The following is a 22,129-nucleotide window of genomic DNA, read 5'->3' on the forward strand; positions in this document are numbered from 1 at the left end:
CCGGTAACACTTTTTTGCTGCAGTTGTAACTGTTCCAATCAGGGTTTGTACAACCTGCGTTGCTGTTTTTGTGAATTACATTAAAATGTTTTCTCCAACATTGAGCTGAATTAGTACAGAAGTCACTTTCAACGTAGCCCGTGACTTCAAATAATCAAGTTGAAGAAAAATGTCTACTTTCTACCTTTTTAGATAACTTAGGAAAACAAAGGTGAAAGTGAATATGGCTCTTTTAATAAATTCGCCTGTGGGCTCTGGCAGCACATGCCACTCAGGCAGTGCTGCCATTCACAAAAACAGATCATACAGATTGTATCACTGTGGGGTTGATTTACTAAGGCAAAGAGACTGTGCCCTTTGCAAAGTGCAGTTGCAGTCAGCTAGTGCAGTTGCTCCAGAGCTTAGCAAATGAGGTAAACTTTCACTTTACAAAGAATACCCTCCAGCAAGGATTTTTTTTGCATGTGATTGGAAGATAAAAAGTGTATATAAGGTCACTCTGAATAGCAGGACCAGGCAGATAATGTCTATGTTGAGTAGAGTTATTCAAATGATGAGGTCTTCAAACACTTAGGGAAGCACTCAAAGAGGGGAGCAATCTCTAGTAAAAGACAAACAGAAGAAAAGGCGCCTCTAAGTGCAGAATTAAAACTTTTAATATCCCCAAAAAGGATTAGAAACACTTACAGGATATAAGAATGAAGGGAGCATTTCACATGTTTTTAAGGCAGGTGATCCGGCATCAGGAAGGTCCCAGTGTGTTATAGGTTTCCAGGGGTGTCGATATGCAGCAGCATGGGTGACCAGCAGATGGATGCCACAAGTTCTGGAAGCACTGGTGGAGCAATCAAGCTGTCAGAGTAAGCGTGGAACGTGAATCACGGAAATGACGTCAGCAGGAGGGGACGACATCCGGCGTGGACCGCAAACGGAAAGTAGGTCATCAAAATGGGACGCGTTTCGGAAATGCTTCAAGCCAATGACTACAGGTTAGCAGAAGCATAGCTTCTTATAATCTGTGGGTGGGCTGTGGTTGGGACTATGGGTTGGAGTGGAGGAGGAGAATAGTGCAACGTTATCCCAGGATTACAATATACTGTGCTTTGTGGACATAGATAGCTGCACAGAGAAGCGCAGGAAAGCACAACATGTATCCTTTACACAGGAAGGGAAAACAAGTATAACAGGACAAAACAGGACATCACAAAATAGACATAAAGGAGGAATACGGAGCTCAGGCTGACAGTGAAGCTAATATATGGATATAGATTGAGACACAGCAGCCAGATTGCTCATCGCTCCCTAATAGTTTATGCAATCTTCTGCTGCTGCATATCAACACCCCTGGAAACCTATAACAAACTGGGACCTTCTTGATGCCGGATCACATGCCTTAATAACATGTGAAATGCTCCCTTCATTCTTATATCCTGTAAGTGTTTTTAATCCTTTTTGGAGATATTAAAAGTTTTAATTCTGCACTTAGAGGTGCCTTTTCTTCTGTTACCTGATTGGATGATGATGAATTTACTAAGCTCTGAAGCAACTGCTCTTGCAGAGTGCACAGTCTATTTGCCTTTAATAAATCAACTCAGTTTTGCGAAAAGGTCAGAGCTCCATGCTCGCCTACCCTTGCCACCCCCCCCGGGGGGTGGGCCAGCTGGGTCATGGGCGGCACTATCTCCCCCAGTCCAGGCCTCACACATCAGCTTCTCTCCAGGCTGCATGCTTCTTGTTGGCTCTGTTCCCGTCTTCTCCCTCCTCTCCTTCATGTGTCTCCTCCCTCCTCCTACAGCCAGTCAATCCAATCGGATCTCCTTTCAGCCAATCGGGTGATGGGTGCTTATGTAACACAACTGGTTTGGCTTGGACAGCACCCAATGCCTCTGTAAAATCCTTCCCAGGACCCACAGCTGTTGTGAAAAGCTACTCAGATCTCAATAATAAGATGCGGCTATACAAAATAACTTGGGGGGGGGGGGGGTGTGCATAAAGTGAGTGCTAGCACGTGTGCTGTATTTGGAGCATACGCCCATGCGGGTGCATTATACAATGCCCTGTGCATAGACCCGTACAGTTGCCTCTCCTAAGTGATGTCTATGGGCAGCTTTACATACCAGGTGCAGGTCCTTTATATAGTGCCTGCTCTTAAGCAGCTCCCAATCTAAGGTCTCTCCATCACATACATACACATACTAGGGCCAATTTAAATATTAGCAAAGTTAACCTACCAGCATGTCTTTGGTGCTAGGGAGAAAACCCACACAAGCATAGGGAGAACATGCAAACTCCACGTAGATAGTGTTCTAGCTAGTGAATTGATAGTTTTTATTTCTATGGGTTTTCTCCTAAATTCAAATGATTATTTACTTCTGTTCACTGCTGGGAAGTGTCTCTGGCAATAGTGTGGGAAGATTTATGAAGTTAAGAATATTTATATCACTCTGGTATGGTATATTGCCAGTGGTGCGTGCTTGGCAAACGTATAAATTTTGGATTGAACTTTCTGGAAACTCTCTTGCCTCTCTTGCTCTCTTGCCTCCCAGGCTTTGCCTGGGTCAAAAGTGTGTGCTGTTGGGCCTCACCTTCCAGTCCTGCTGTTTGGAGAAGGGGGACACGTGTCTGATAAAGATAGGCTCAAGGCTGGGATCTGAAGATTGCATTGCCTGGCCTGCGGTTTTGACTGGAGTGATGCTAAATTCTGGTTAGAATCACCAAGGTAGAACTTAATCGTCTGTAGAGTGTTTGAAGAACAAAGAGAATGCTAGAACATTGCAGTAGGTCTGGTGGCTCATCCAGGGACTGTACATAGTTACATAGTTAGTCAGGTTGAAAAAAGACACAAGTCCATCTAGTTCAACACACAAAAAAAATATCATACAATCCCATATAACAATCCTTCACCCACAGTTAATCCAGAGGAAGGCGAGAAACCTCAGCAAAGCATGCTCCAATTTGATACAGCAGGAGAAAAAATTCCTTCCTGATCCCCCGAGACGCAGTTCCCCAATATCCTTTTTGAACTGGTGTCCAAAACTGACTGCATAATCCAGATGAAGTCTTACTAATGATTTGTACAGGGAATAAATTATCTCTCTCTCTGGAGTCCATACCTCTCTTAATACAAGAAAGGACTTTGCTCGGTTTGGAAACCGCAGCTTAGCATTACATTCCATTATTTGAGCTTATGATCTACCAAAACCCCCAGATCCTTCTGCACTATGGATCTCCCCAGTTGTACTCCCCCTAGTATGTATGATGCATGCATATTCTTAGCCCCCAAGTGCAGAACTTTACATTTATCAACATTAAACCTCATTTGCCACTTAGTTGGCCAAGTAGACAGTGCATTGAGTTTGGCTTGAAAATGGGAGACATCCTGTAAGGACGTTATTCCACTGCATGCTTGGTGCCATCTGCAAATGGTACTTTTAATCCCAGACCCTATATAATTTATAAAGATATTAAAAAGTAAGGGTCCCAACACTGAACCTTGGGGTACCAACTGATAAGCTTAGTCCATTCAGAGTAAGAATCATTAACCACTACTCTCTGAATTCGTTTTTTTTAGACAGTTTTCTATCCATTTACAAACGGATCTTTCCAAGCCTGTAGACTTTACCTTACACATTAGCCGTGTGTGATTAAAAGTTAATCTAACAGGTCTATAGTTACTTGGTAAAGACTTTGAGCCCTTTTTAAATATGAGCACCACATTGGCCCTGCGCCAATCCAGTAGGGCTTGCTTTGTAGTGCTGCAACTGCTGGTTCTGTGTAAATATTATTTTTACTTGTACGATTGTAAGTAGGGGTTTGTTCAGAGTTTATGCATTGTTATTTTGGGTATTTTGTGGTCTTTGATAAACTCTGTTAACTTTATAAAAGTGACATCCTCACTACAGGTCAAGAAAATATCAGCCCACCTAACCTTTGGTGGTCTCTTATATCCTCTGGAGGGTAAGGGGTTCTACATATACAAAGCCATTGCAGTTACAAAAGTAATCCCACCTCACAGTACTTTGGCCATAGATGGACATTTGTTTTTCTTATATCTGCCGGTCTTCAAAAGTGCTGGTATCCACCACAGTGTAAAGGGTGATTTGGCCGATTCAAAATGGTAAAATCTCTTTGCGTAAAAATGTAGACTTCCAAGAGTAGAGAACTTTATTTCCTATACTGATGCTCACTCAAGAACTTAGGTATTGTATCTAGCCATCAAAACAGTGATAAAGCTATTTGTGACCACAACAGGATAAAGCTATTTGTGACCACACTTAAGCCGGCCATAGATGGATTGAATCTCAGCCGGTTCAGCAGGGATCAGCCAAGATTTGATCCATCTACAGTCAAGCTGATTGTACCCAAATCAAACCATCAATCAACTTGGGTAAAACCAGCCTGTCTGATTTTTAGCATGCACTATAGCCGCTTGCAGTAATCATTGTATTCTGCCGGTCGGCAAAGCACCCTGCTGGCAAAATACAGTAATGCTTTTGGAGGCATTCCCCTAACAACACTGACTGTGTTAATGTGGGAATAAAAATATTTTCTTTCCTTTCACTTGTGGTGGAAGGAAAGAAAATCCATTAATCTATGGCTTGCATTAGATATACTGTAATTTTAATGCTGCATGCACTTACGTAAAATTGACATCCTTTTGCGATCACTAGTAAAGTCCATCAGTGCCAGGATTTTGTAGGTTACTTCTGTACCCATCTCACTTATGGTGATGGATTCTTGGGTGCGGGCAAGAAAAACATAGCCAAAATTTCTGGCAGCAGTGACTAAGGCCTCTTCATCTGGAGATGCAGCCTTGTAGATTAAATTGTCTACAAAAATGAAAAAGAACATATAACAAAGAAAAAAATGCCAACACAATTAGTCCATGTGAAATCTGCTTAGGTATTGTCATATTTTTCATAACATTTTTTTTTTTTTTTGCAAATATAAGTTTATTCAAAATTTTCACATACATGGGGTAGGGCCCCCAAAGAAAAAGGGACAACAAAGACAGTGAAGGTCGCAGCCTCCATAATGTGCAGCATATTAACAGGAAATACGACTATCAGCTACATATTACACCGTAAAGATGGAGTCGACCTCATCAGGAATCCCCCCTCTGCCAGGACCGGCAAGGGGGTCCAAGAATATACCAAGTACAGTGAATAACCCAAGGTCCAGATCCAGAGGCCGAAATCACGACCACTGTAAGCAGTCATTAGGTCGCATATATAAGAAAAAGTTTTGCAACGGCACACTAACATAAGAAAAAGAAAAGGGGGGGGGAAGATGAGAAAAGCAGAAAGGGGGGGATGATGTAGAAGAGAGAGATAATGAAAAGAGGGGGTGGAGGATTAAGAAAAAGGAGGATAAGGGAAGGAGGGGCAAGGAAAAGATTAGGGAAGGGGAGCGGAGGAAATTCGGAGTCCCCTGCACGAATGCCTATCAGCCCACCTGACTTCCCCTAGTGCCCTATAAGGGCTCTGCCTTCTATCGAGTACACAAACACATTCCAGAGGGACCAGGTCTTTCGGTAAATTTCCTGCCTATCCTGAGCAGTCAGTATCAAATCTTCCATTTTGTTAATTTCTTCCACCCTCCGCAACCACATGGCCACGGAAGGGGGAGTTTGTTGCTTCCAGAGCAGAGGGATACAAGATTTGGCCGCGTTGGTGAGATGGCGCAAGACTGACCGCGCATATCTCCTAGGGGGCAAGTCCGATAAATGTAAGAGGAAGAAGGCTGGGTCATTCGGGATTTGCCATTCCGTAAATTTTTGGGCAATATTTCGGACTGCAGTCCAAAAGTCCAAGAGCTTGGGACAGGACCAAAAAACATGTATGAGCGTACCTCTATCTTCCCCGCAACGCCAGCAATGTGCCGGCGTGTCCGGGAAGACAAGGTGGAGGCGGCTAGGGGTCAGGTACCATCTTGTGAGGATTTTATAATTCAACTCCTGTGTTTTGGTGCATATTGAAGATTCCAGGGTAAACCGTAGAACCTGCGTAATCTGTGCAGGCGTGAAGGTGCAGCCCAGGTCCCCCTCCCATTTCTCAAGACTAGAGATCCGGTGCGTTGGCGGCGGCGGCGTATTCAGGAGCACATACATTTGAGAAAGAAGTCAGGGGATAGGTTCCGTGCCAGAGAAGTACTCCTCAAATACCGTCAGCGGTCTAGAATGAGCCAAGGGGCTCGGGATGGACTGAAGGAAGTGATGCAGACGCGCGGCATCCCAAAAATCTAAACCGTAGGGACCCCTTCGGTCCATAAGGGCACCAATAGAAACCCAGCCGTCGCGCGCTATAAACTGAGACGCCCTAGTAAGGTCGGAGTCACGTAATTGACGAAACTGCGTTGACGGTAGGCCCGGCGGAAATCTAGGGTTACCCAGAATCGGTGTCTGCGGGGACGACGCTGTCGTCAGGGAGCGTTGAAGCGCCGCCCTCTCACTCTGATACAAGGTGTTGCCTATAAGCGGATGGGTCTTCACTTCCCTCGGCAGCGCAGCCCTGCACCATAGGGCAGACTTCAGCGGGACCGGGCACTGATGTTGTTCTATCTGGGCCCACAATTTAGTGGGAAGGTTGCAGGCCCAATCAATCACTCTACTCAAATGGGAGGCACTATAATACTGCCGAACGTCTGGTAACGCCACCCCTCCGTGTCGTTTTGGAAGAGACAATTGGGAACGCGGTATTTGAGGCTGCTTCTGTGCCCAGACAAAGCGGGTAAATAATGCCTGTACCTGTTTAAAATAAACAGGGGGGATTTTGATCGGCAGAGTCTGAATTAAATACAGAAATTTTGGCAAGATGCACATTTTAAGTAGATTACATCTACCGAACCAAGAGTGGGTCCCCTTGTGCCATGAGTCCAGAAGCAGCCGCGTCTTAGTCAGCAAAGGGGGAAAATTGCATGCGTAGAGGTCTGCAAGGTCCGGAGGAACAGTAGTGCCAAGGTAAGTCAGGGCGGTCTTTGTCCATTTGAACGGAAAGCTGGATTGCAGAGCAGTGAGCAACCGTGGCGGGAGCAACACCCCCATGGCTTCCGATTTGTTAAAGTTGATTTTCAAATTGGACAACTGCCCATATACCTCAAATTCCTTGAGTAGATTGGGTAAGGAAATGCCTGGGTTAGTTAACGTGAATAGCATATCGTCGGCGTATGCCGATATTTTGTGTTGCACACCCCCCACGGCTACTCCCTGTATATCCGGGTTCAGCCTGACCGTGGCCAAAAAAGGCTCTAGAGTCAATGCGAACAGGAGAGGAGACAGTGGGCAACCCTGTCGTGTCCCGTTATTGATTGATAAAGGATTTGACAGTGCCCCATTAACCTTCACTTGGGCCGTCGGCGTGGAGTACACCCCAGATATACGCGCGATCATTCTGTCGCCCAGCCCTACGTGCCGAAGTACCGCAAACATAAATGGCCAGTTTACACGGTCAAAAGCCTTTTCAGCATCTGTGTTTAAAAGTACGCACGGCAATCTCGCCTTCCTCACCACATGAATCAGATTCAGCACCTTCATGGTACCATCTCTGGCCTCACGGGACGGAATAAATCCAACCTGGTCCAAATGAATCAGTCGCTGGAGATGGCCTGCTAGCCGTGTAGCTAAAATCTTGGTATAGATTTTGAGATCTAAATTTAGGAGAGAAATCGGCCGATAACTGCCGCAGCATGTCAGGTCGTTCCCCTCCTTGTGAATCACCGAGATGTGAGCGGCCAACGAGTCTCTAGTAAACTCCCCGCCTTCCCCTATTGCGTTGAACAGAGCAAGCATGGGTTGCCCCAGCAGGTCTAACAGGCGCTTGTAGTATTGCAGTGTATAACCGTCTGGTCCCGGGGCCTTCCCCGGCTTCATTGTCCCTATAGCTTTATGAATTTCCGCTAAAGTGATGGGGGATTCCAGGTCCTCCCTCGCCGTCGGGGACAAGGAGGGCATTTGAGATTTTCCCAAGTAGTCAGTCAGGACGGTTGGGGGCGTGGGGCATGTTCGTAGGTTGTATAGGTCTGAGTAAAAATTTCTAAATTCACTAGTGATGTGCATGGGTAGATGGACTCTCCGACCTCCTGGCGCCACGACATGAGGAACATACGTCAGTAGCCTACGTTCCCTGACCAATCTTGCCAGGAGCTTCCCGCATTTGTCGCCGGACTCATAGGTCATCCTACGGCAAGATTGGATGGCAGCTTTAGCTCTATAATGTAGTAGGTCCGTAATCTGCTTTCTGATCACCAGTAGGTCAGTTTCAGAAGGTTGTGAGGGAGCGTGTTTGTGTCTGGCCTCTACAATGCGTAGCTGTCCCAGAAGCTGGTTCAGCCTTTCAGCGCGTTCCCGTTTGATCCGTGCACCGTGCCGTATCAGAACCCCCCGCACTACCGTTTTGTGGGCCTCCCACAGAACACCCGGTGGACAGTCCGGAAGGTCATTTTCCTGTAAATAACAGCGCAGCGTTTTGGTGACATCATCCAGGATTTCCGGGGTCTGTAAGAGACTTTCGTTGAGCCGCCAAAATCTATTCGTCAGGGAGGAAGCGTCAGTCAGCCTGTATGTAAGGGAGATCGGCGCATGATCCGACCAAGTCCTGTCGCCTATTTAAGAGCATTCAACCGCGTGCAATTGGGAGTGGGGAATTAGAAAGTAGTCGATTCGGGTATAAAGCTTGTGCATGGGGGAGTAAAACGTGTAGTCTCTTTCTCCCGGATGTTGTAGCCTCCAGACATCTATAAGTTGTGAGTCATGCAGTGTCCTCGCAATGCGTTTAAGCTGAGCAATCGGCAAGGACGTCCGGCCGGACGACGTGTCTGCAGAGGGGATCAACGGGACATTAAAATCCCCTCCGAGTAGCAATTGCCCAACCTTAAATTCCTGTAGTTTTTCCATGGTCCTCTCTAGAAAAGTGGCTTGGAGTTCGTTAGGAGCGTATACGGCCGCCAAAGTCACCTGTACTTGACCAATAAGCCCCTTGAGGAACACATATCTGCCCGAGGGATCCAACAGGGATCCCTGGCATCGCCACGGGAGTCTACTAGAGAGGAGTATGGAGACCCCCTTTGATTTAGCTAGCGGGTTAGTGGAGTGATACGTCCATTGGAAGTGTCTATTGCGTAGGTACGGTAGTGCAGTCGGTTTAAAATGGGTCTCTTGTATAAAGGCAATATCAGCATGTAATCTTTTCAAATCAGCTAAGAGCATGCGGCGCTTTTCAGGCGTATTTAGGCCCTTCGCGTTGAGCGACAAGACATTCACACGTGGCACTGCCATATAGCAATCGGAGGGACCACCGAACTAGAGAGAAGGGGGGGATGGGGTAGAGAGAGAGGGGGGGTACACCAGGAAGGGTAGACGGGGACGGTAATAGAGGGGGGAGGAAGGGTGGAGAAAGGGTCAGAGCAGGGGGAAAAGAGGGGGGTAGGGACGGGGTGAGAAGGGGGGGAGGGGGAGAGGATCAGGAAAGCGGAGTGTAGCGAGCAAGAGCAGAAATAAAGAGAGGAGAGATAAGACCAGAGAGGTCAGAGATAGAAATTAATGAGGAGAAAGAGGGAATAGAAGAGGGAAGTAACAGAGCAGAGAAGGGAGAAATAAAGATACAAAGAACTGTACCCCGGGAGTGGGCCTAGCGCCCTCGTCTCCCTAGAAAGCAAGTAGAAGCATATAATGACCCCGGGGGAACTAACCGTGACCCCCAGGGCAATATGCCGGCCTATTGGTGGGGACGAGACTGACAGGAAACCAGAGACCCAGCTCCGCAGGCTCGCCCCCCGCCTCTTATAAGTCATAAATGCACTATGTGCAACCGCACAAAACATTCAACATAAGTTTAAACAGTAAAGAATTAGAGAACTAAACCACAAGTTAACAGTTTAAGTAAACAGACCGAGCACGTAGCAAGGCATCTGAACAAATAGCAGCCCTGAGAGGATGGGCAGCAGGTCGCAACACAACCGGGCAGGGCAACCAGAAGCCCCCCCGGGCGCGTACAACCATCGCCCCCTCTAAGTCCCCCCGCCCACCCCCCCAAACAACCAGCGCCGGCCCTCGGGGCACTCGCGCAGGAACGGTTCCCCCCACACCGCGTGAATACAGCGTAGGTCCCCCAGTAAAGAGTGCAAGTGATGTGCTTTAACCATACCTCATGTCCGTTATACAGTATATAGAAGCCCAACCAAGGAAGATGTAGAGCATGGGAGCAAGTAGGTGAAAAAACCAGCCCTCCTCCCGCCCCATAGAAAGCTCTGCAGCTAGGTCCCACAAGCAGTCAGGATAGCAGGTGAATCGTGCAGCAAAAATCCAGAGTCTACAGTGGGCAGTGCCCCTCTGCTAGGGACCTGCAAGCTGTGGGGTTATCTCACCATAGGCGGCTTCAGAGGCGTTGGACGTCCGTGGAACCTGCATTCCGAGACTAGAGAAGAGCCGTCGTAAGGTGCGTCACCTCCATGGGATGTATGTACTGGAGAGGCTCCCCAAACGGCACCTGGATGCGGGGTGATCGACTTGCCAACAGCACGGAGGCAACCAGAGGGGGGGCACCAGCCATCTAGGCCGCAGTCGCAGTTCAAAGAGTGCACACAGCAGGAACAAGCAGTGGTGGCGACTACCACCCCGGGATCTGGGAGCAGGGGAAGGGGGGGGGGACGGTAGCAGGCAAAGTAACACAAAATAAAAGATACCTCAGAGCTCACGGGACTCTTCTCCGGAGTGCGCCCTGGGTCTGCGGCGTTGTCGCTGCTGTCTGGGCGGCCGGTCACCACTGCCGCTACGTCCGGTCCCGGTCCCTGCGAGCGGGGTAGAGCCGCCAGCCAATTCGGGACTGCGATAGGCTCCACATCTAGGAACCTAAACAGGGCAGGTAGAGAGTCCACAGCCCGCAGAGTGAAGACCCGTTGGTCCTTGCGGAAGGTAACGGATAGCGGGTAGCCCCAGCGATACGTAGCTCCACAGTGCCGTGCAAGATCCAGCAGGGGCTTCATTAAGGCACGTCTCTGGAGGGTGGCACGGGATATGTCCGGTAGAATCCTCACCTCAGCACCATCGAACTCCAAAGTAGGGGCCTCCCAGGATTTCCGCAATACCTCCTCTTTGAGGCCATAGTGGTGCAGGCGGCATACAACGTCCCGCGGCCTGGTGAGATCTACAGACCTGGGCCCCAGAGCACGATGTATTCTGTCGAACTCCAGGCGGGAAGGTAGGTCCACTCCAGGAATGCTGCGGAAGATCGCAGCGACAGTGTCCGCAAGATCCTCGGGTCCCGTCGCTTCAGGCAGCCCCCGCAGCCGCAGGTTGTTCCTGCGGCTGCGGTCTTCCATTTCCTCCAGATGTAACTGCTGGGTAAGGAGCATGTCCACGGTCGCCGCCTGAGAGGCCTCCATAGCCTCCACCCGATGCTCCAGGGCCGAGAGGGAATGCTCCCCCCCCGCAACTCTAGTGGACAGGTCCCTCACTTCACCCCTGACAAGCGCTAGTTCCTTACGGTGGGTTTCCTCCACTTTGTCAATCAGAGCGGTGATGTCGGCTCTCGTAGGGAGAGCCTGTAATAGCAGACGGAGGTCCGTATCCACCGGTGGTGCCGGTCGGGGGGTCTCCAGAACGTCCAGGGCATTCCGAGGCGCTCTAGGTGTTCCCGTGTGTGGGGCGAGGAAGGAACCCTGAGAAGCCTCTGAATCCAAGTCCGGAGAGGAGCAGGTCGCCCGATCAATCTCCACGTGGGCGCGCTCCGGCGCCATATTGGGATCCGAGGGGCGGTGTTGAGACAGGTGAAAAAGCCGCTCTATATCACTCGTATGCGCTGCCGGAGTCGGCGGTCGAGTAGGTTTGCCGGTTTTGTGTGTGTTCTTCTTCTTTGAAGCGGGCATAGTGCGGGTCAGCTGGAAGAATTGTCCGTTGAGGCGAGAGACGGCCGGGAGCTCAGGCAGTGCACGTCTCTATCCCTCCATGTTCAGGCCACGCCCCTTTTCATAACATTTTACCTACACGGTAGATGTAGTTTACAAATTGGGAAAATGTGAAGATATCATTTATATATATTTATTTTATTTGAGTAAATGAATTTAGAGAAGCTACATAAGGAGATATTTATAAAGCAGTGAACGTGCTATTCACATTCACTTTGCATTTACTGATAAATCGTTCACTGTGAAAACCCTGAAACTGAAGATTCTCATGGATTCTCATTGAATTTCATCTGATCAAGTGCTCACTGACATTCACTAAAGATGAACTAAAGGCATTTTCGATAGAGTAAGGGAGGGTTATAACCCCTGGGTTTTTTTTTTTTAAATCGTTGTCTCTTGAGTTCCATTCAAATCCTGTTCCATAGCCAAAACAGGAAGTGAGAGGAAATCCCTCCAAAGTGAGGGAATTCCTTGTTGTCACCAGAACTAGTATCCTCATTTGAAAATTTTCCTTCTATTGCTGTTCTGGTGACAATGCAGAATTTGGGATTTTCTTTTACTTTTGGTGATAACAGTAGACAAAAGAAATAGAGAGGGTGAATCTCCCTATAGGTGTCAAAGACAGCAGTACAGGCCTGACAGCCTTTCTATTCTAACCAAAACTAAAAAGAAAACAAAAGAAAATGCCTTTAGTTATACTATAACATCTTCTTTTTTACTATAATATCTGCTTTTTGTTTGTTTTTTTAACAGGAAAAATCGTGCTCACTGGAATTATAACATGAAGATAAGAATCTATATTTTTATTATCTTTAAGTTCCAAAACTGTGAAAAAAATTACAATTTGGCATTCTATAGTGATTCCAACCTTATGCTGCGTACACACAACCGGACTTTTAGAGGGACTAGGTCTGACGGTCTTTCCGACTGACTTTCGGCGGAGTTCCGACAGACTTTCCGAATGAACGGACTTGGCCACACACAATCACACCAAAGTCTGACGGATTTGAACGTGATGACGTACGATCGGACTAGAATAAGGAAGTTCATAGCCAGTAGCCAATAGCTGCCCTAGCATCCGTTTTTGTCCGTCGGACTAGCATACACACGAACGGATTTCTCGGTCCGGCGGAGTTCCGGTGGGAAAATTTAAAACATGTTCTATTTCTAAAGTCCGCCAGATTTTTGGCAAGCAAAGGTCCGATGGAGCCCACACACGATCAAATTGTCCGACGGACTCGTTCCGTCGGACCTTTGCTGTCAAAAAGTCCGGTTGTGTGTACGGGGCATTAGATCTCATAATTTCTGCAGAGAATACAATAAACTTCACAAAAGTAATACAGAAAAAGGATATCTAAGGACACAATATAACTCTCTAGGCTGCAGAAAACCCAGTCTCATATGAACCACATTTTGAACCATAAAAAGATATATAAAAATATAAACAAAAAAAATATTTAAAAACATGAATGCAGACAGGCAAAATACAGTTAAATAAGGTGGGCAAATTACTGTGCAAAATGAATGGTTTTAGGTGAATTTGCAGTACATGTCTATAATTTTAATGATTTAATGATTAGTACCATTTTCCCCTAAAGAATCTTCCCAGTGAATCTGCCTTATACATGCAGTGAATGATCTGTGTGTAAATATGCAATGCATTAGGAGTGATATAATTTTTACTGTTTTATAACAACCTTTTGCTTTTTATAACTAGTATCAGAGGTGTAACTCCTGTCATAGTGGCCCACACAGCCACTCTGGGGCAGAAAGGGTCCTGATGGGGAACAGGAGGGGTGAGAGGTTTTTCCTGCCCTGGCAGCCCATATACAGTAGATCTGCAGCTGCACATCTTCCTCACCGGCAGCGGCATCAATGGGCTCAATACGGACAGTAGCAGAGGCAGCTGCTACAGGAAGAGGGTGCTAAAGGGAACACATGCCGCGTACACATCCCAAGGTCCCAAGGAATCATTCCATCGGATATTCCGATCGTGTGTGGGCTTCATCTGACTTTTTCTTTCAAAAATTCTGATGGACCTAGAAATAGAACATGTTTTAAATCCATTCCTATTGGGAAAACCGTTCGTCTGTATGCTGGTCCGACAGACCAAAAACTACGCAAGGGCAGCTATTGGCTACTGGCTATTGAACTTCCTTTTTTAGTCCCATTGTACGTGTTGTATGTCACCACATTCTAAACGATCAGACTTTGGTGTGATCGTGTGTACGAAAGTCGGTTTCATCGGAACTCCATCAGAAAAACCGTCAGAGTTTATTCTGATGGAAAAATTGGTTGTGTGTACACGACATAAGGGTTCATAAGGGCTAGACCAGCAGCAAGCTGCTGAAAAAACATGTGAGACAGTTAAGGTTTGTTTTTCACATGTGTGTTTTTAGTCTACGTTTGTCTGTGGTATATGTGCGTTTCATGTGTGTTTAGCATGTATGTGTGCTAATGTGTGCTAGGGCCAGGTCACATTAGCAATACTGTCCATTGGAAACACAACTCCCCTATGCAGATCAAATGAAATACTCACCTCCATGTGTCACTTCCTTGCTGTCAAGATGAGTTTGCCACTGCTCCGTCACTGATTAAAAAGCACCACAAGAAGTCATTTGTTGCTAGTCCTGGCAGCGATAAAGTGGCCAGTGGATCCAGAAGAGTATATACTCTGCTCGGCATAGTAAACCTACAACTCGCACTTTTGCCCTGCCATCCTACTTATTCTTACTAATGACCCACATACAGAGTTATTCTTCTTTCTACTGTCGTGTAAGGTAGAATTCACCTCCAACTGACCAACCATGTAAGACAGCGTTCTTTACTAACTTCTTAGTTAACAGAAGGGATTTATTTTCTTCCCACTGACCTCCAATGTAAGAAAACATTTTTCTTCCACTGACTGACAACGTACGGTAGAAATCTTCCTCCCACTTACTACCAATGTTAGGGGGCATTGTTACCTCTACTGACCACCCAAATAAGGGGACAGCTTTAATTTTACTGACTAACACCATAGGGGTGACAATTTCCTCCCCTGACCACCAATATAGGGGCATTCTTCCTTATACTGAACACCAATGTAATGGAGAAATCTTCCTCGCACGGACCACACAGGTGAGGAACACTCTTTGTTTCACTGACCACCAAGGTAAGGGGCATTCTTTGTTCTACTGACCACCAACGTAAGGGAGTAACTTTCCTCCTACTGGCCATCAACACAAGGGGCTTTCTTGTTTCTACTGACCATCAATGTAAGGGAGAATTCTTTTATTTACTGACCACCAACATAAGCATTTCTCCTCCTACTGAACACCACTGTAAAAATACATTTTTCCTAAAGTATTAATGCAATGGAACATTCTGTGTTCTACTAACCACCAGTGTAAGGGGACATTTAAAACACAATTTGTTATGGTAGTAAATAACATATGCTGCAGTTTGGGTCTGTGCCACATTACTGTGATGATTAGGGTGTTGTTTAGTGGTGTTTTTTTTCTGTTTGGTGAGGGCCCCGAAAAAGTTGGCTATGGAGCCTTGTGAGTTCTTGTTACATCCCTGGCTACTATTATAGTTAATACCAAAGAATGGTGAAACAATGGAATAACAGGCCACTACCATCTGTTTCCAGTGCAAAACAGACTCTTGTCATGCTCATTAACGTACTGAGAAGATAAAACAAGAAAAGCAAAGCCTGATTTAGGATTAGTCTCTTTGCAGTGAGGGAAGGAGAATAGGAAGGTATAGACTCTAGCTCAGACTGTAACTTTTCTGGCATTGCCCTTTCCTGGCACACTACACAATGTCCTAAAAAGAGGTCCCAACACACAACCTTACCAAGAAAAAAATATGTTAAGATTCCTGCCCTGCCAAAGGACCCAACAACGTATTCCAAACTAAAGAACAACAAAAAAAAAGTACAATGTACTAAAACTGTTGGAAAAATATATTTTTTTAGCACATCTCAGAACACAAAGCTGAAATGATAGATAGCAGTACTTCATAAACACAGAGAGGCCATTAGGAATACTGCAGGTAAAAGAAAGGAAGGGCAAAGAATGAGAGGTGATTTGGGGGCTGATGATGATGGGAGCAGTCAGTGCCAGTTTTGGGTACAGAGAGAAAAGAAAACACATTCGTAGGTGGCCCACAGCAGGATTATTAACTTCCCACAACTTTTTTACTCATAAAATTTACTGACACATTTCATTTACAACTGCACATGTGACAAAAATGTTAATAACAAATAACTAATCAATATTTATGAAGTAAACAATATGAAATCATAATACTCACATCAAGTAAACTGCCCAGCTTTACAGCTAAAAGTGAGTGTGACAAACATTGGCAGCGAGAGGGCAAAGCAGTTGCTTCACCTTGGCTGAGGACAGCTCTGGCTGCGCATGCATGGGTCAACACTGCCAGGGCCCCTGCTGATTTGATGGGACCCAAGTCTGATCCAGGGGGGCATGCCTCTACTGGTTTTACCCAGTGTCACACCTGCATCACATGACTCTAGCATAGCGTCAGTATGCTCCAGTCCTCAAGCCTGTACCCAATTACCACCAGAGTACTCCAATTCTAGTAAGGTGGCCCTTTGTCTTTGGGCCAGAGCTACCCTGGACTTCAATGAGAGGAATGCTGCTTATGAAGATATTTGCAAGAAGCTGTTTGTGTTCTGAACTTTTTTAGGCCTTTTGCAAACTGGGCGCTTGTTCAGCCCCTCTGAATACTCCTGGTAGGAAAAAATCACAATGACTTTACTATGAAGAGTCCATGTTGTGCAGGCAAAGTTCAAGCAAGATCAGCAAGGTTATAATGTGAGCACTGGACAATTCAATGAGCACTGACAGTTTGTATTGATGCTGTAGTCCTTGTTCACATGACTAGTTTCCCCAAGAGATTTAAAGGAAAACTGTGCTTAGAAAAATATGGAGACTGAGATTGGTAATCAATACCTTATGAGAATACTCGTCCCGCTGACATGCTGATCCCATGGTTTCAGAATGCTATAAATGACTGACATGAAAGTAGTAAAAAGTCCTGGTTCTCTAACTTTACTTGCTGCATGCTTTTTCTGAAAGGACCAACGCCAGAGAGCGTTAGGCAACCAGTACTTTCAGAAGGATTTCCACAGTGGCAGCCTGTATGCTTCTCTGAGTTTACATTTCTTTATGCGCAAATACCACTGCAATTCGACCCCCTTGAACTTTTCAACCTTTTGCCACATTTCAGGCTTCAAACATAAAGATATAACATTTTTATTTTTTGTAAAGAATCACCAACAAATGGGACACAATTGTGAAGTGGAACGAAATCTATTGGATTTTTGAAACTTTTTTAACTAATAAAAAAATGAAAAGTGGGGCGTGCAAAATTATTCGGCCCCCTTGCGTTAATACTTTGTAGAGCCACCTTTTGCTGCGATTACAGCTGAAAGTCGCTTGGGGTATGTCGCTATCAGTTTTGCACATCGAGAGACTGAAATTCTTGCCCATTCTTCCTTGCAAAACAGCTCAAGCTCAGTGAGGTTGGATGGAGAGCGTTTGTGAACAGCAGTTTTCAGCTCTTTCCACAGATTCTCGATTGGATTCAGGTCTGGACTTTGACTTGGCCATTCTAACACCTGGATACGTTTATTTGTGAACCATTCCTTTGTAGATTTTGCTGTATGTTTGGGATCATTGTCTTGTTGGAAGATAAATCTCCGTCCCAGTTTCAGGTCTTTTGCAGACTCCAACAGGTTTTCATCCAGAATGGTCCTGTATTTGGCTACATCCATCTTCCCCTCAATTTTAACCATCTTCCCTGTCCCTGCTGAAGAAAAGCAGGCCCAAACCATGATGCTGCCACCACCATGTTTGACAGTGGGGATGGTGTGTTGAGGGTGATGAGCTGTGTTGCTTTTACACCAAACATATCGTTTTGCATTGTGGGCAAAAAGTTTGATTTTGGTTTCATCTGACCAGAGCACCTTCTTCCACATGTTTGGTGTGTCTCCCAGGTGGCTTGTGGCAAACTTTAGACAAGACTTTTTATGGATATCTTTGAGAAATGGCTTTCTTCTTGCCACTCTTCCATAAAGGCCAGATTTGTGCAGTGTACGACTGATTGTTGTCCTATGGACAGACTCTCCCACCTCAGCTGTAGTTCTCTGCAGTTCATCCAGAGTGATCATGGGCCTCTTGGCTGCATCTCTGATCAGTCTTCTCCTTGTCTGAGCTGAAAGTTTAGAGGGACGGCCAGGTCTTGGTAGATTTGCAGTAGTCTGATACTCCTTCCATTTCAAAATGATCGCTTGCGCAGTGCTCCTTGGGATGTTTAAAGCTTGGGAAATCTTTTTGTATCCTTTAAACTTCTCCACAACAGTATTATGGACCTGCCTGGTGTGTTCCTTGGTCTTCATGATGCTCTCTGCGCTTTCAACAGAACCCTGAGACTATCACAGAGCAGGTGCATTTATACAGAGACTTGATTACACACAGGTGGATTCTATTTATCACCATCAGTCATTTAGGACAACATTGGATCATTCAGAGATCCTTGCTGAACTTCTGGAGTGAGTTTGCTGCACTGAAAGTAAAGGGGCCGAATAATTTTCACCACTTTTCAGTTTTTTATTTGCTAAAAAAGTTTAAATTATCCAATAGATTTCGTTACACTTTACAATTATGTCCCACTTGTTGGTGATTCTTCACAAAAAATAAAAATGTTATATCTTTATGTTTGAAGCCTGAAATGTGGCAAAAGGTTGAAAAGTTCAAGGGGGCCGAATACTTTTGCAATACACTCTGCATTCAGAGTAGCCTATATATACATAATACAGCGCAGGCGGTGTACACAGTATATAATACAGTGTAGTGCCTCTAAGGAGAGGCAGACGCTCACAGGCCACTAAAAGAGGGCAAGCAGCCTCTGAAATAATATTTAACAGCAGGAACCCTTCCTGCACCCAACAAGAGTAACTTTGAGGGGTTACAGTGTTGTGGCACCACCAACAACTAAGGCCCAATGTTTCTGTCCCTGTTTAACAGGGGCATGTAATTACAATTTTTGAAATAATATTTAACAGCAGGCACCGTTACTGCGCCCAACAAGTGTAACTGTGAGGGGTGTTCTGAGTGTTCTGCCACCACCAACACCTAAGGCCCAATTTTTCAGCAGAGTATATAGTGCAGACCGTATAGTATATATACTGCAGTTCAGAGTATATAGTGCAGTCCATATAGTATATATACTGCAGTTCAGAGTATATAGTGCAGTCCGTATAGTATATATACTGCAGTTCAGAGTATTTGGTGCCCTCAGTGTAGTATATATAATACAGTACAGGGTATATAGCGCAGTGTACAATATATAATATAGTTTATTGAAGTGGTTAAGGGGAGACCTATGACAGAATTAAGAAAAAAACGGCATGGGTTCCCCCCGTCCATACCAGGCCAATTTTTTTTTTTAATTCACCTTAAGTTCACCCTTAAAATCTATACCAGAACTGAAGGGCCTGGTATGGACTGGGGGGGGGGGCCCACGCTGGTTTTTTAAATGTTTTTTTTTTATATATATATTGCCTGGCAATACATTACAGCCGTGAGCAATTTTTAGTGAAATTTTTTCCTTTAGAAATGTCATTTTGCTGCAGTACTTTTCTAAACATGGGAAAAATTTGCTACTTTACAGGCAGACTAAGGGAAACCCCCAGGCATGATATTTAAAGGAATATTTCATTTTTTATTGTTTCACTTTAAGCATTCTTAAAATCACTGCTCCTGAAAACACTGCTGTTTTAAAAACTTTTTTTGCATTGATACATGTCCCCTGGGGCAGTACCCGGGTCTTAAAACACTTTTTATGGCAATAACATGCATATAAGCCTTTAAAATTAGCACTTTTTTCACATTCGTGTCCCATAGACTTTAACTGTGTTTGCATGTTCGCACAATTTTTTTGTCTGTGCGCAAATTCTGGTGTGAACCGAATGGGGGGCGTTCGGCTTGTCCCTAGTTGCAGCAAACAAATGTAACAAATGTAACTTTTTTCGGCTATAGTCCATATCCTAAACAATCCTAGACATGCAATAATCAATCTGATGCCACTAATGACTTACCTTCCTTGCTATTATCCAACATAACTGTATGACAAAGTGCTATGGCCCTAAAGAATTCTTGGAATAAAGGGTCTTGATTCTTACGCAATTCATCCACCAGGGTTTGATCATAGAACTCAAATGACTTTTTTGCATACTTATTCCAAGTAAATGACACTTTCTGTAGAAATAGAAAAATACCTCTGTATTTCCAAAACTGGATAAAAAAACTGTAAAAATATAAATAACTGTGAATGGCATTTGGGCAATTCAGTCAGAAATCACTGTACCTGTGTATGAAGCATCAAATGGAAGCTGCCATGCTGTGACTCTAGGCCTCATGCATACTGGATGTTTTTAGAAGTTTTTACAACTGCTGTTTTTGGCTTTAGATGTTTTTTTTCTATGGTCAAAAAACTCTCCAGCATGTTATCCTATGTGTCCATGCACAACTGTTCTTGGCTGGGGCATTTTTTAGATGTAAAGAAAAACCCAAAGTGGGTTCTAAAATGAGTTTTTCAGCTGTAAAAACGCTTTAAAGTCAAAAACGCTAATAAACGCAGATAAACGCTCAAAAGCTTTTAAGATTTTGATCCCATTGAAAAATAATGATTAAAACGCTATTGTTAGAAAATCCTAAAAAGCGCTAAAAAACGTTATTGCAAAAACTTTGAAAAACTCACTGCAAAGCTACTGGCATTTTTAAAATGTTATTATAACGTCCAGTGTGCATGAGGCCTTATAACTGCAATTCCAGTGAAATAGAATCCGGGCATTTACTTGCCCTGAACCATACCTCCCAACTTTCTGAGAAGGGAACAAGGGACATCTATTAGCAAAAGCATATAGGCATAGGAAACATCCCCTGCCATATCCCCTTAACCACTTCCCGACCAGCGCACGACGATGTACGTCGACAGCATGGCACGGGCAGGCATATTGGCGTACATGTACGTCCAATATTCGTTGCCGCCGTGCCATCGGGAGCACGCTGCCGGCGGCGCGCTCCCGCGCTGATTGGGACCCCCGTGAGTCCGGTCGCGGGACCCGCGGACTCGATCGCCGCGGGCATCCCCGCGAGCGTCTCACGGAGCGGCGGAATGGAGGAAATGCTGTATAAACAACATTTTCCCATTCTGCCTAGCAACTAGTGACGCTGATCTCTGCTCCATGTGATTGGAGCAGAGATCAGTGTACACTAAATGAAAGCCCAACCCCCCCACAGTTAGTAACACACCCCTAGGAACACTTAACCCCTACACTGCCACCCACAGGTTAACCCTTTCACTGCCAGTGTCATTTACACAGGAATCACTGCATTTATATAGCAGTGATTACTGTATAAATGACAATGGTCCCAAAAATGTGTCAAAAATGTCCGATGGGTCCCTGACAATGTCGCAGTCACAATAAAAATCGCAGATCGCCGCCTTTACTAGTAAAAAAAAAAATAATAAAAAATTATTAATAAAAATGCTATAAAACTATCCCTATTTTGTAAACGCTATAACTTTTGCGCAAACCAATCAATAATCGCTTATTGCGATTTTTTTTACCAAAAATATGTAGAAGAATACGTATCGGCCTAAATTGAGGGAAAAAAATGTTTTTTTATATATTTTTGGGGGATATTTATTATAACAAAAAGTAAAAAATAATGTGTTTTTTTCAAAATTGTCGCTCTATTTTTGTTTATAGCGCAAAAAATAAAAACCGCAGGGGTGATCAAATACCACCAAAAGAAAGCTCTATTTGTGGGAAAAAAAGGACGTCAATTTTGTTTGGGAGTCACGTCGCACGACCGCGCAATTGTCAGTTAAAGCGACGCAGTGCCGAATCGCAAAAAGTGGTCTGGTCTTTGACCAGCAAATTGGTCCGGTCTGAAAGTGGTTAAAGAGGGATTCCACCTGCAAAAAAAATATTAAAAGCCAGCAGCTATAAATACTACAGCTGCTGACTTTTAATAAATAGACACTCACCTGTCCCAGGGTCCAGCGATGTCGGCAGCTGAGACCGATCGATCACTGCCCCCGCCATTCTAGGTGAGGGAATCAGGAAGTGAAGCATTGCGGCTTCACTTCCCGGTTCCCTACTGCGCATGCGCGAGTTGCGCAGCATGCTAGGAGTGGTCCGCGCTGTCTC

At 45.2% G+C, this 22,129-nt stretch overlaps 1 protein-coding gene across 5 annotated transcripts in view; it reads right to left on the reverse strand.

Annotated features, from left to right (window-relative positions):
* LOC143974510 (phospholipid-transporting ATPase IK-like) overlaps positions 1 to 22,129 on the reverse strand; it is a 293,505-nt gene that overhangs the window by 112,360 nt on the left and 159,016 nt on the right. For all 5 annotated transcript variants that reach the window (XM_077475984.1, XM_077475987.1, XM_077475985.1 and 2 more), the window contains 2 exons: positions 20,009 to 20,168; positions 4,641 to 4,829 (listed from right to left, as the gene is read on the reverse strand). In XM_077475984.1, coding sequence (XP_077332110.1) covers positions 4,641 to 4,829; positions 20,009 to 20,168 — 349 coding nt within the window. The remainder of the gene's footprint in view (positions 1 to 4,640; positions 4,830 to 20,008; positions 20,169 to 22,129) is intronic.

Source organism: Lithobates pipiens, unplaced genomic scaffold, assembly GCF_037356315.1.
Source record: "Lithobates pipiens isolate NorthernLeopardFrog02 unplaced genomic scaffold, aLitPip1_a1.2 Scaffold_13, whole genome shotgun sequence".
In the NCBI taxonomy this organism is placed as follows: Eukaryota; Metazoa; Chordata; class Amphibia; order Anura; family Ranidae; genus Lithobates; species Lithobates pipiens.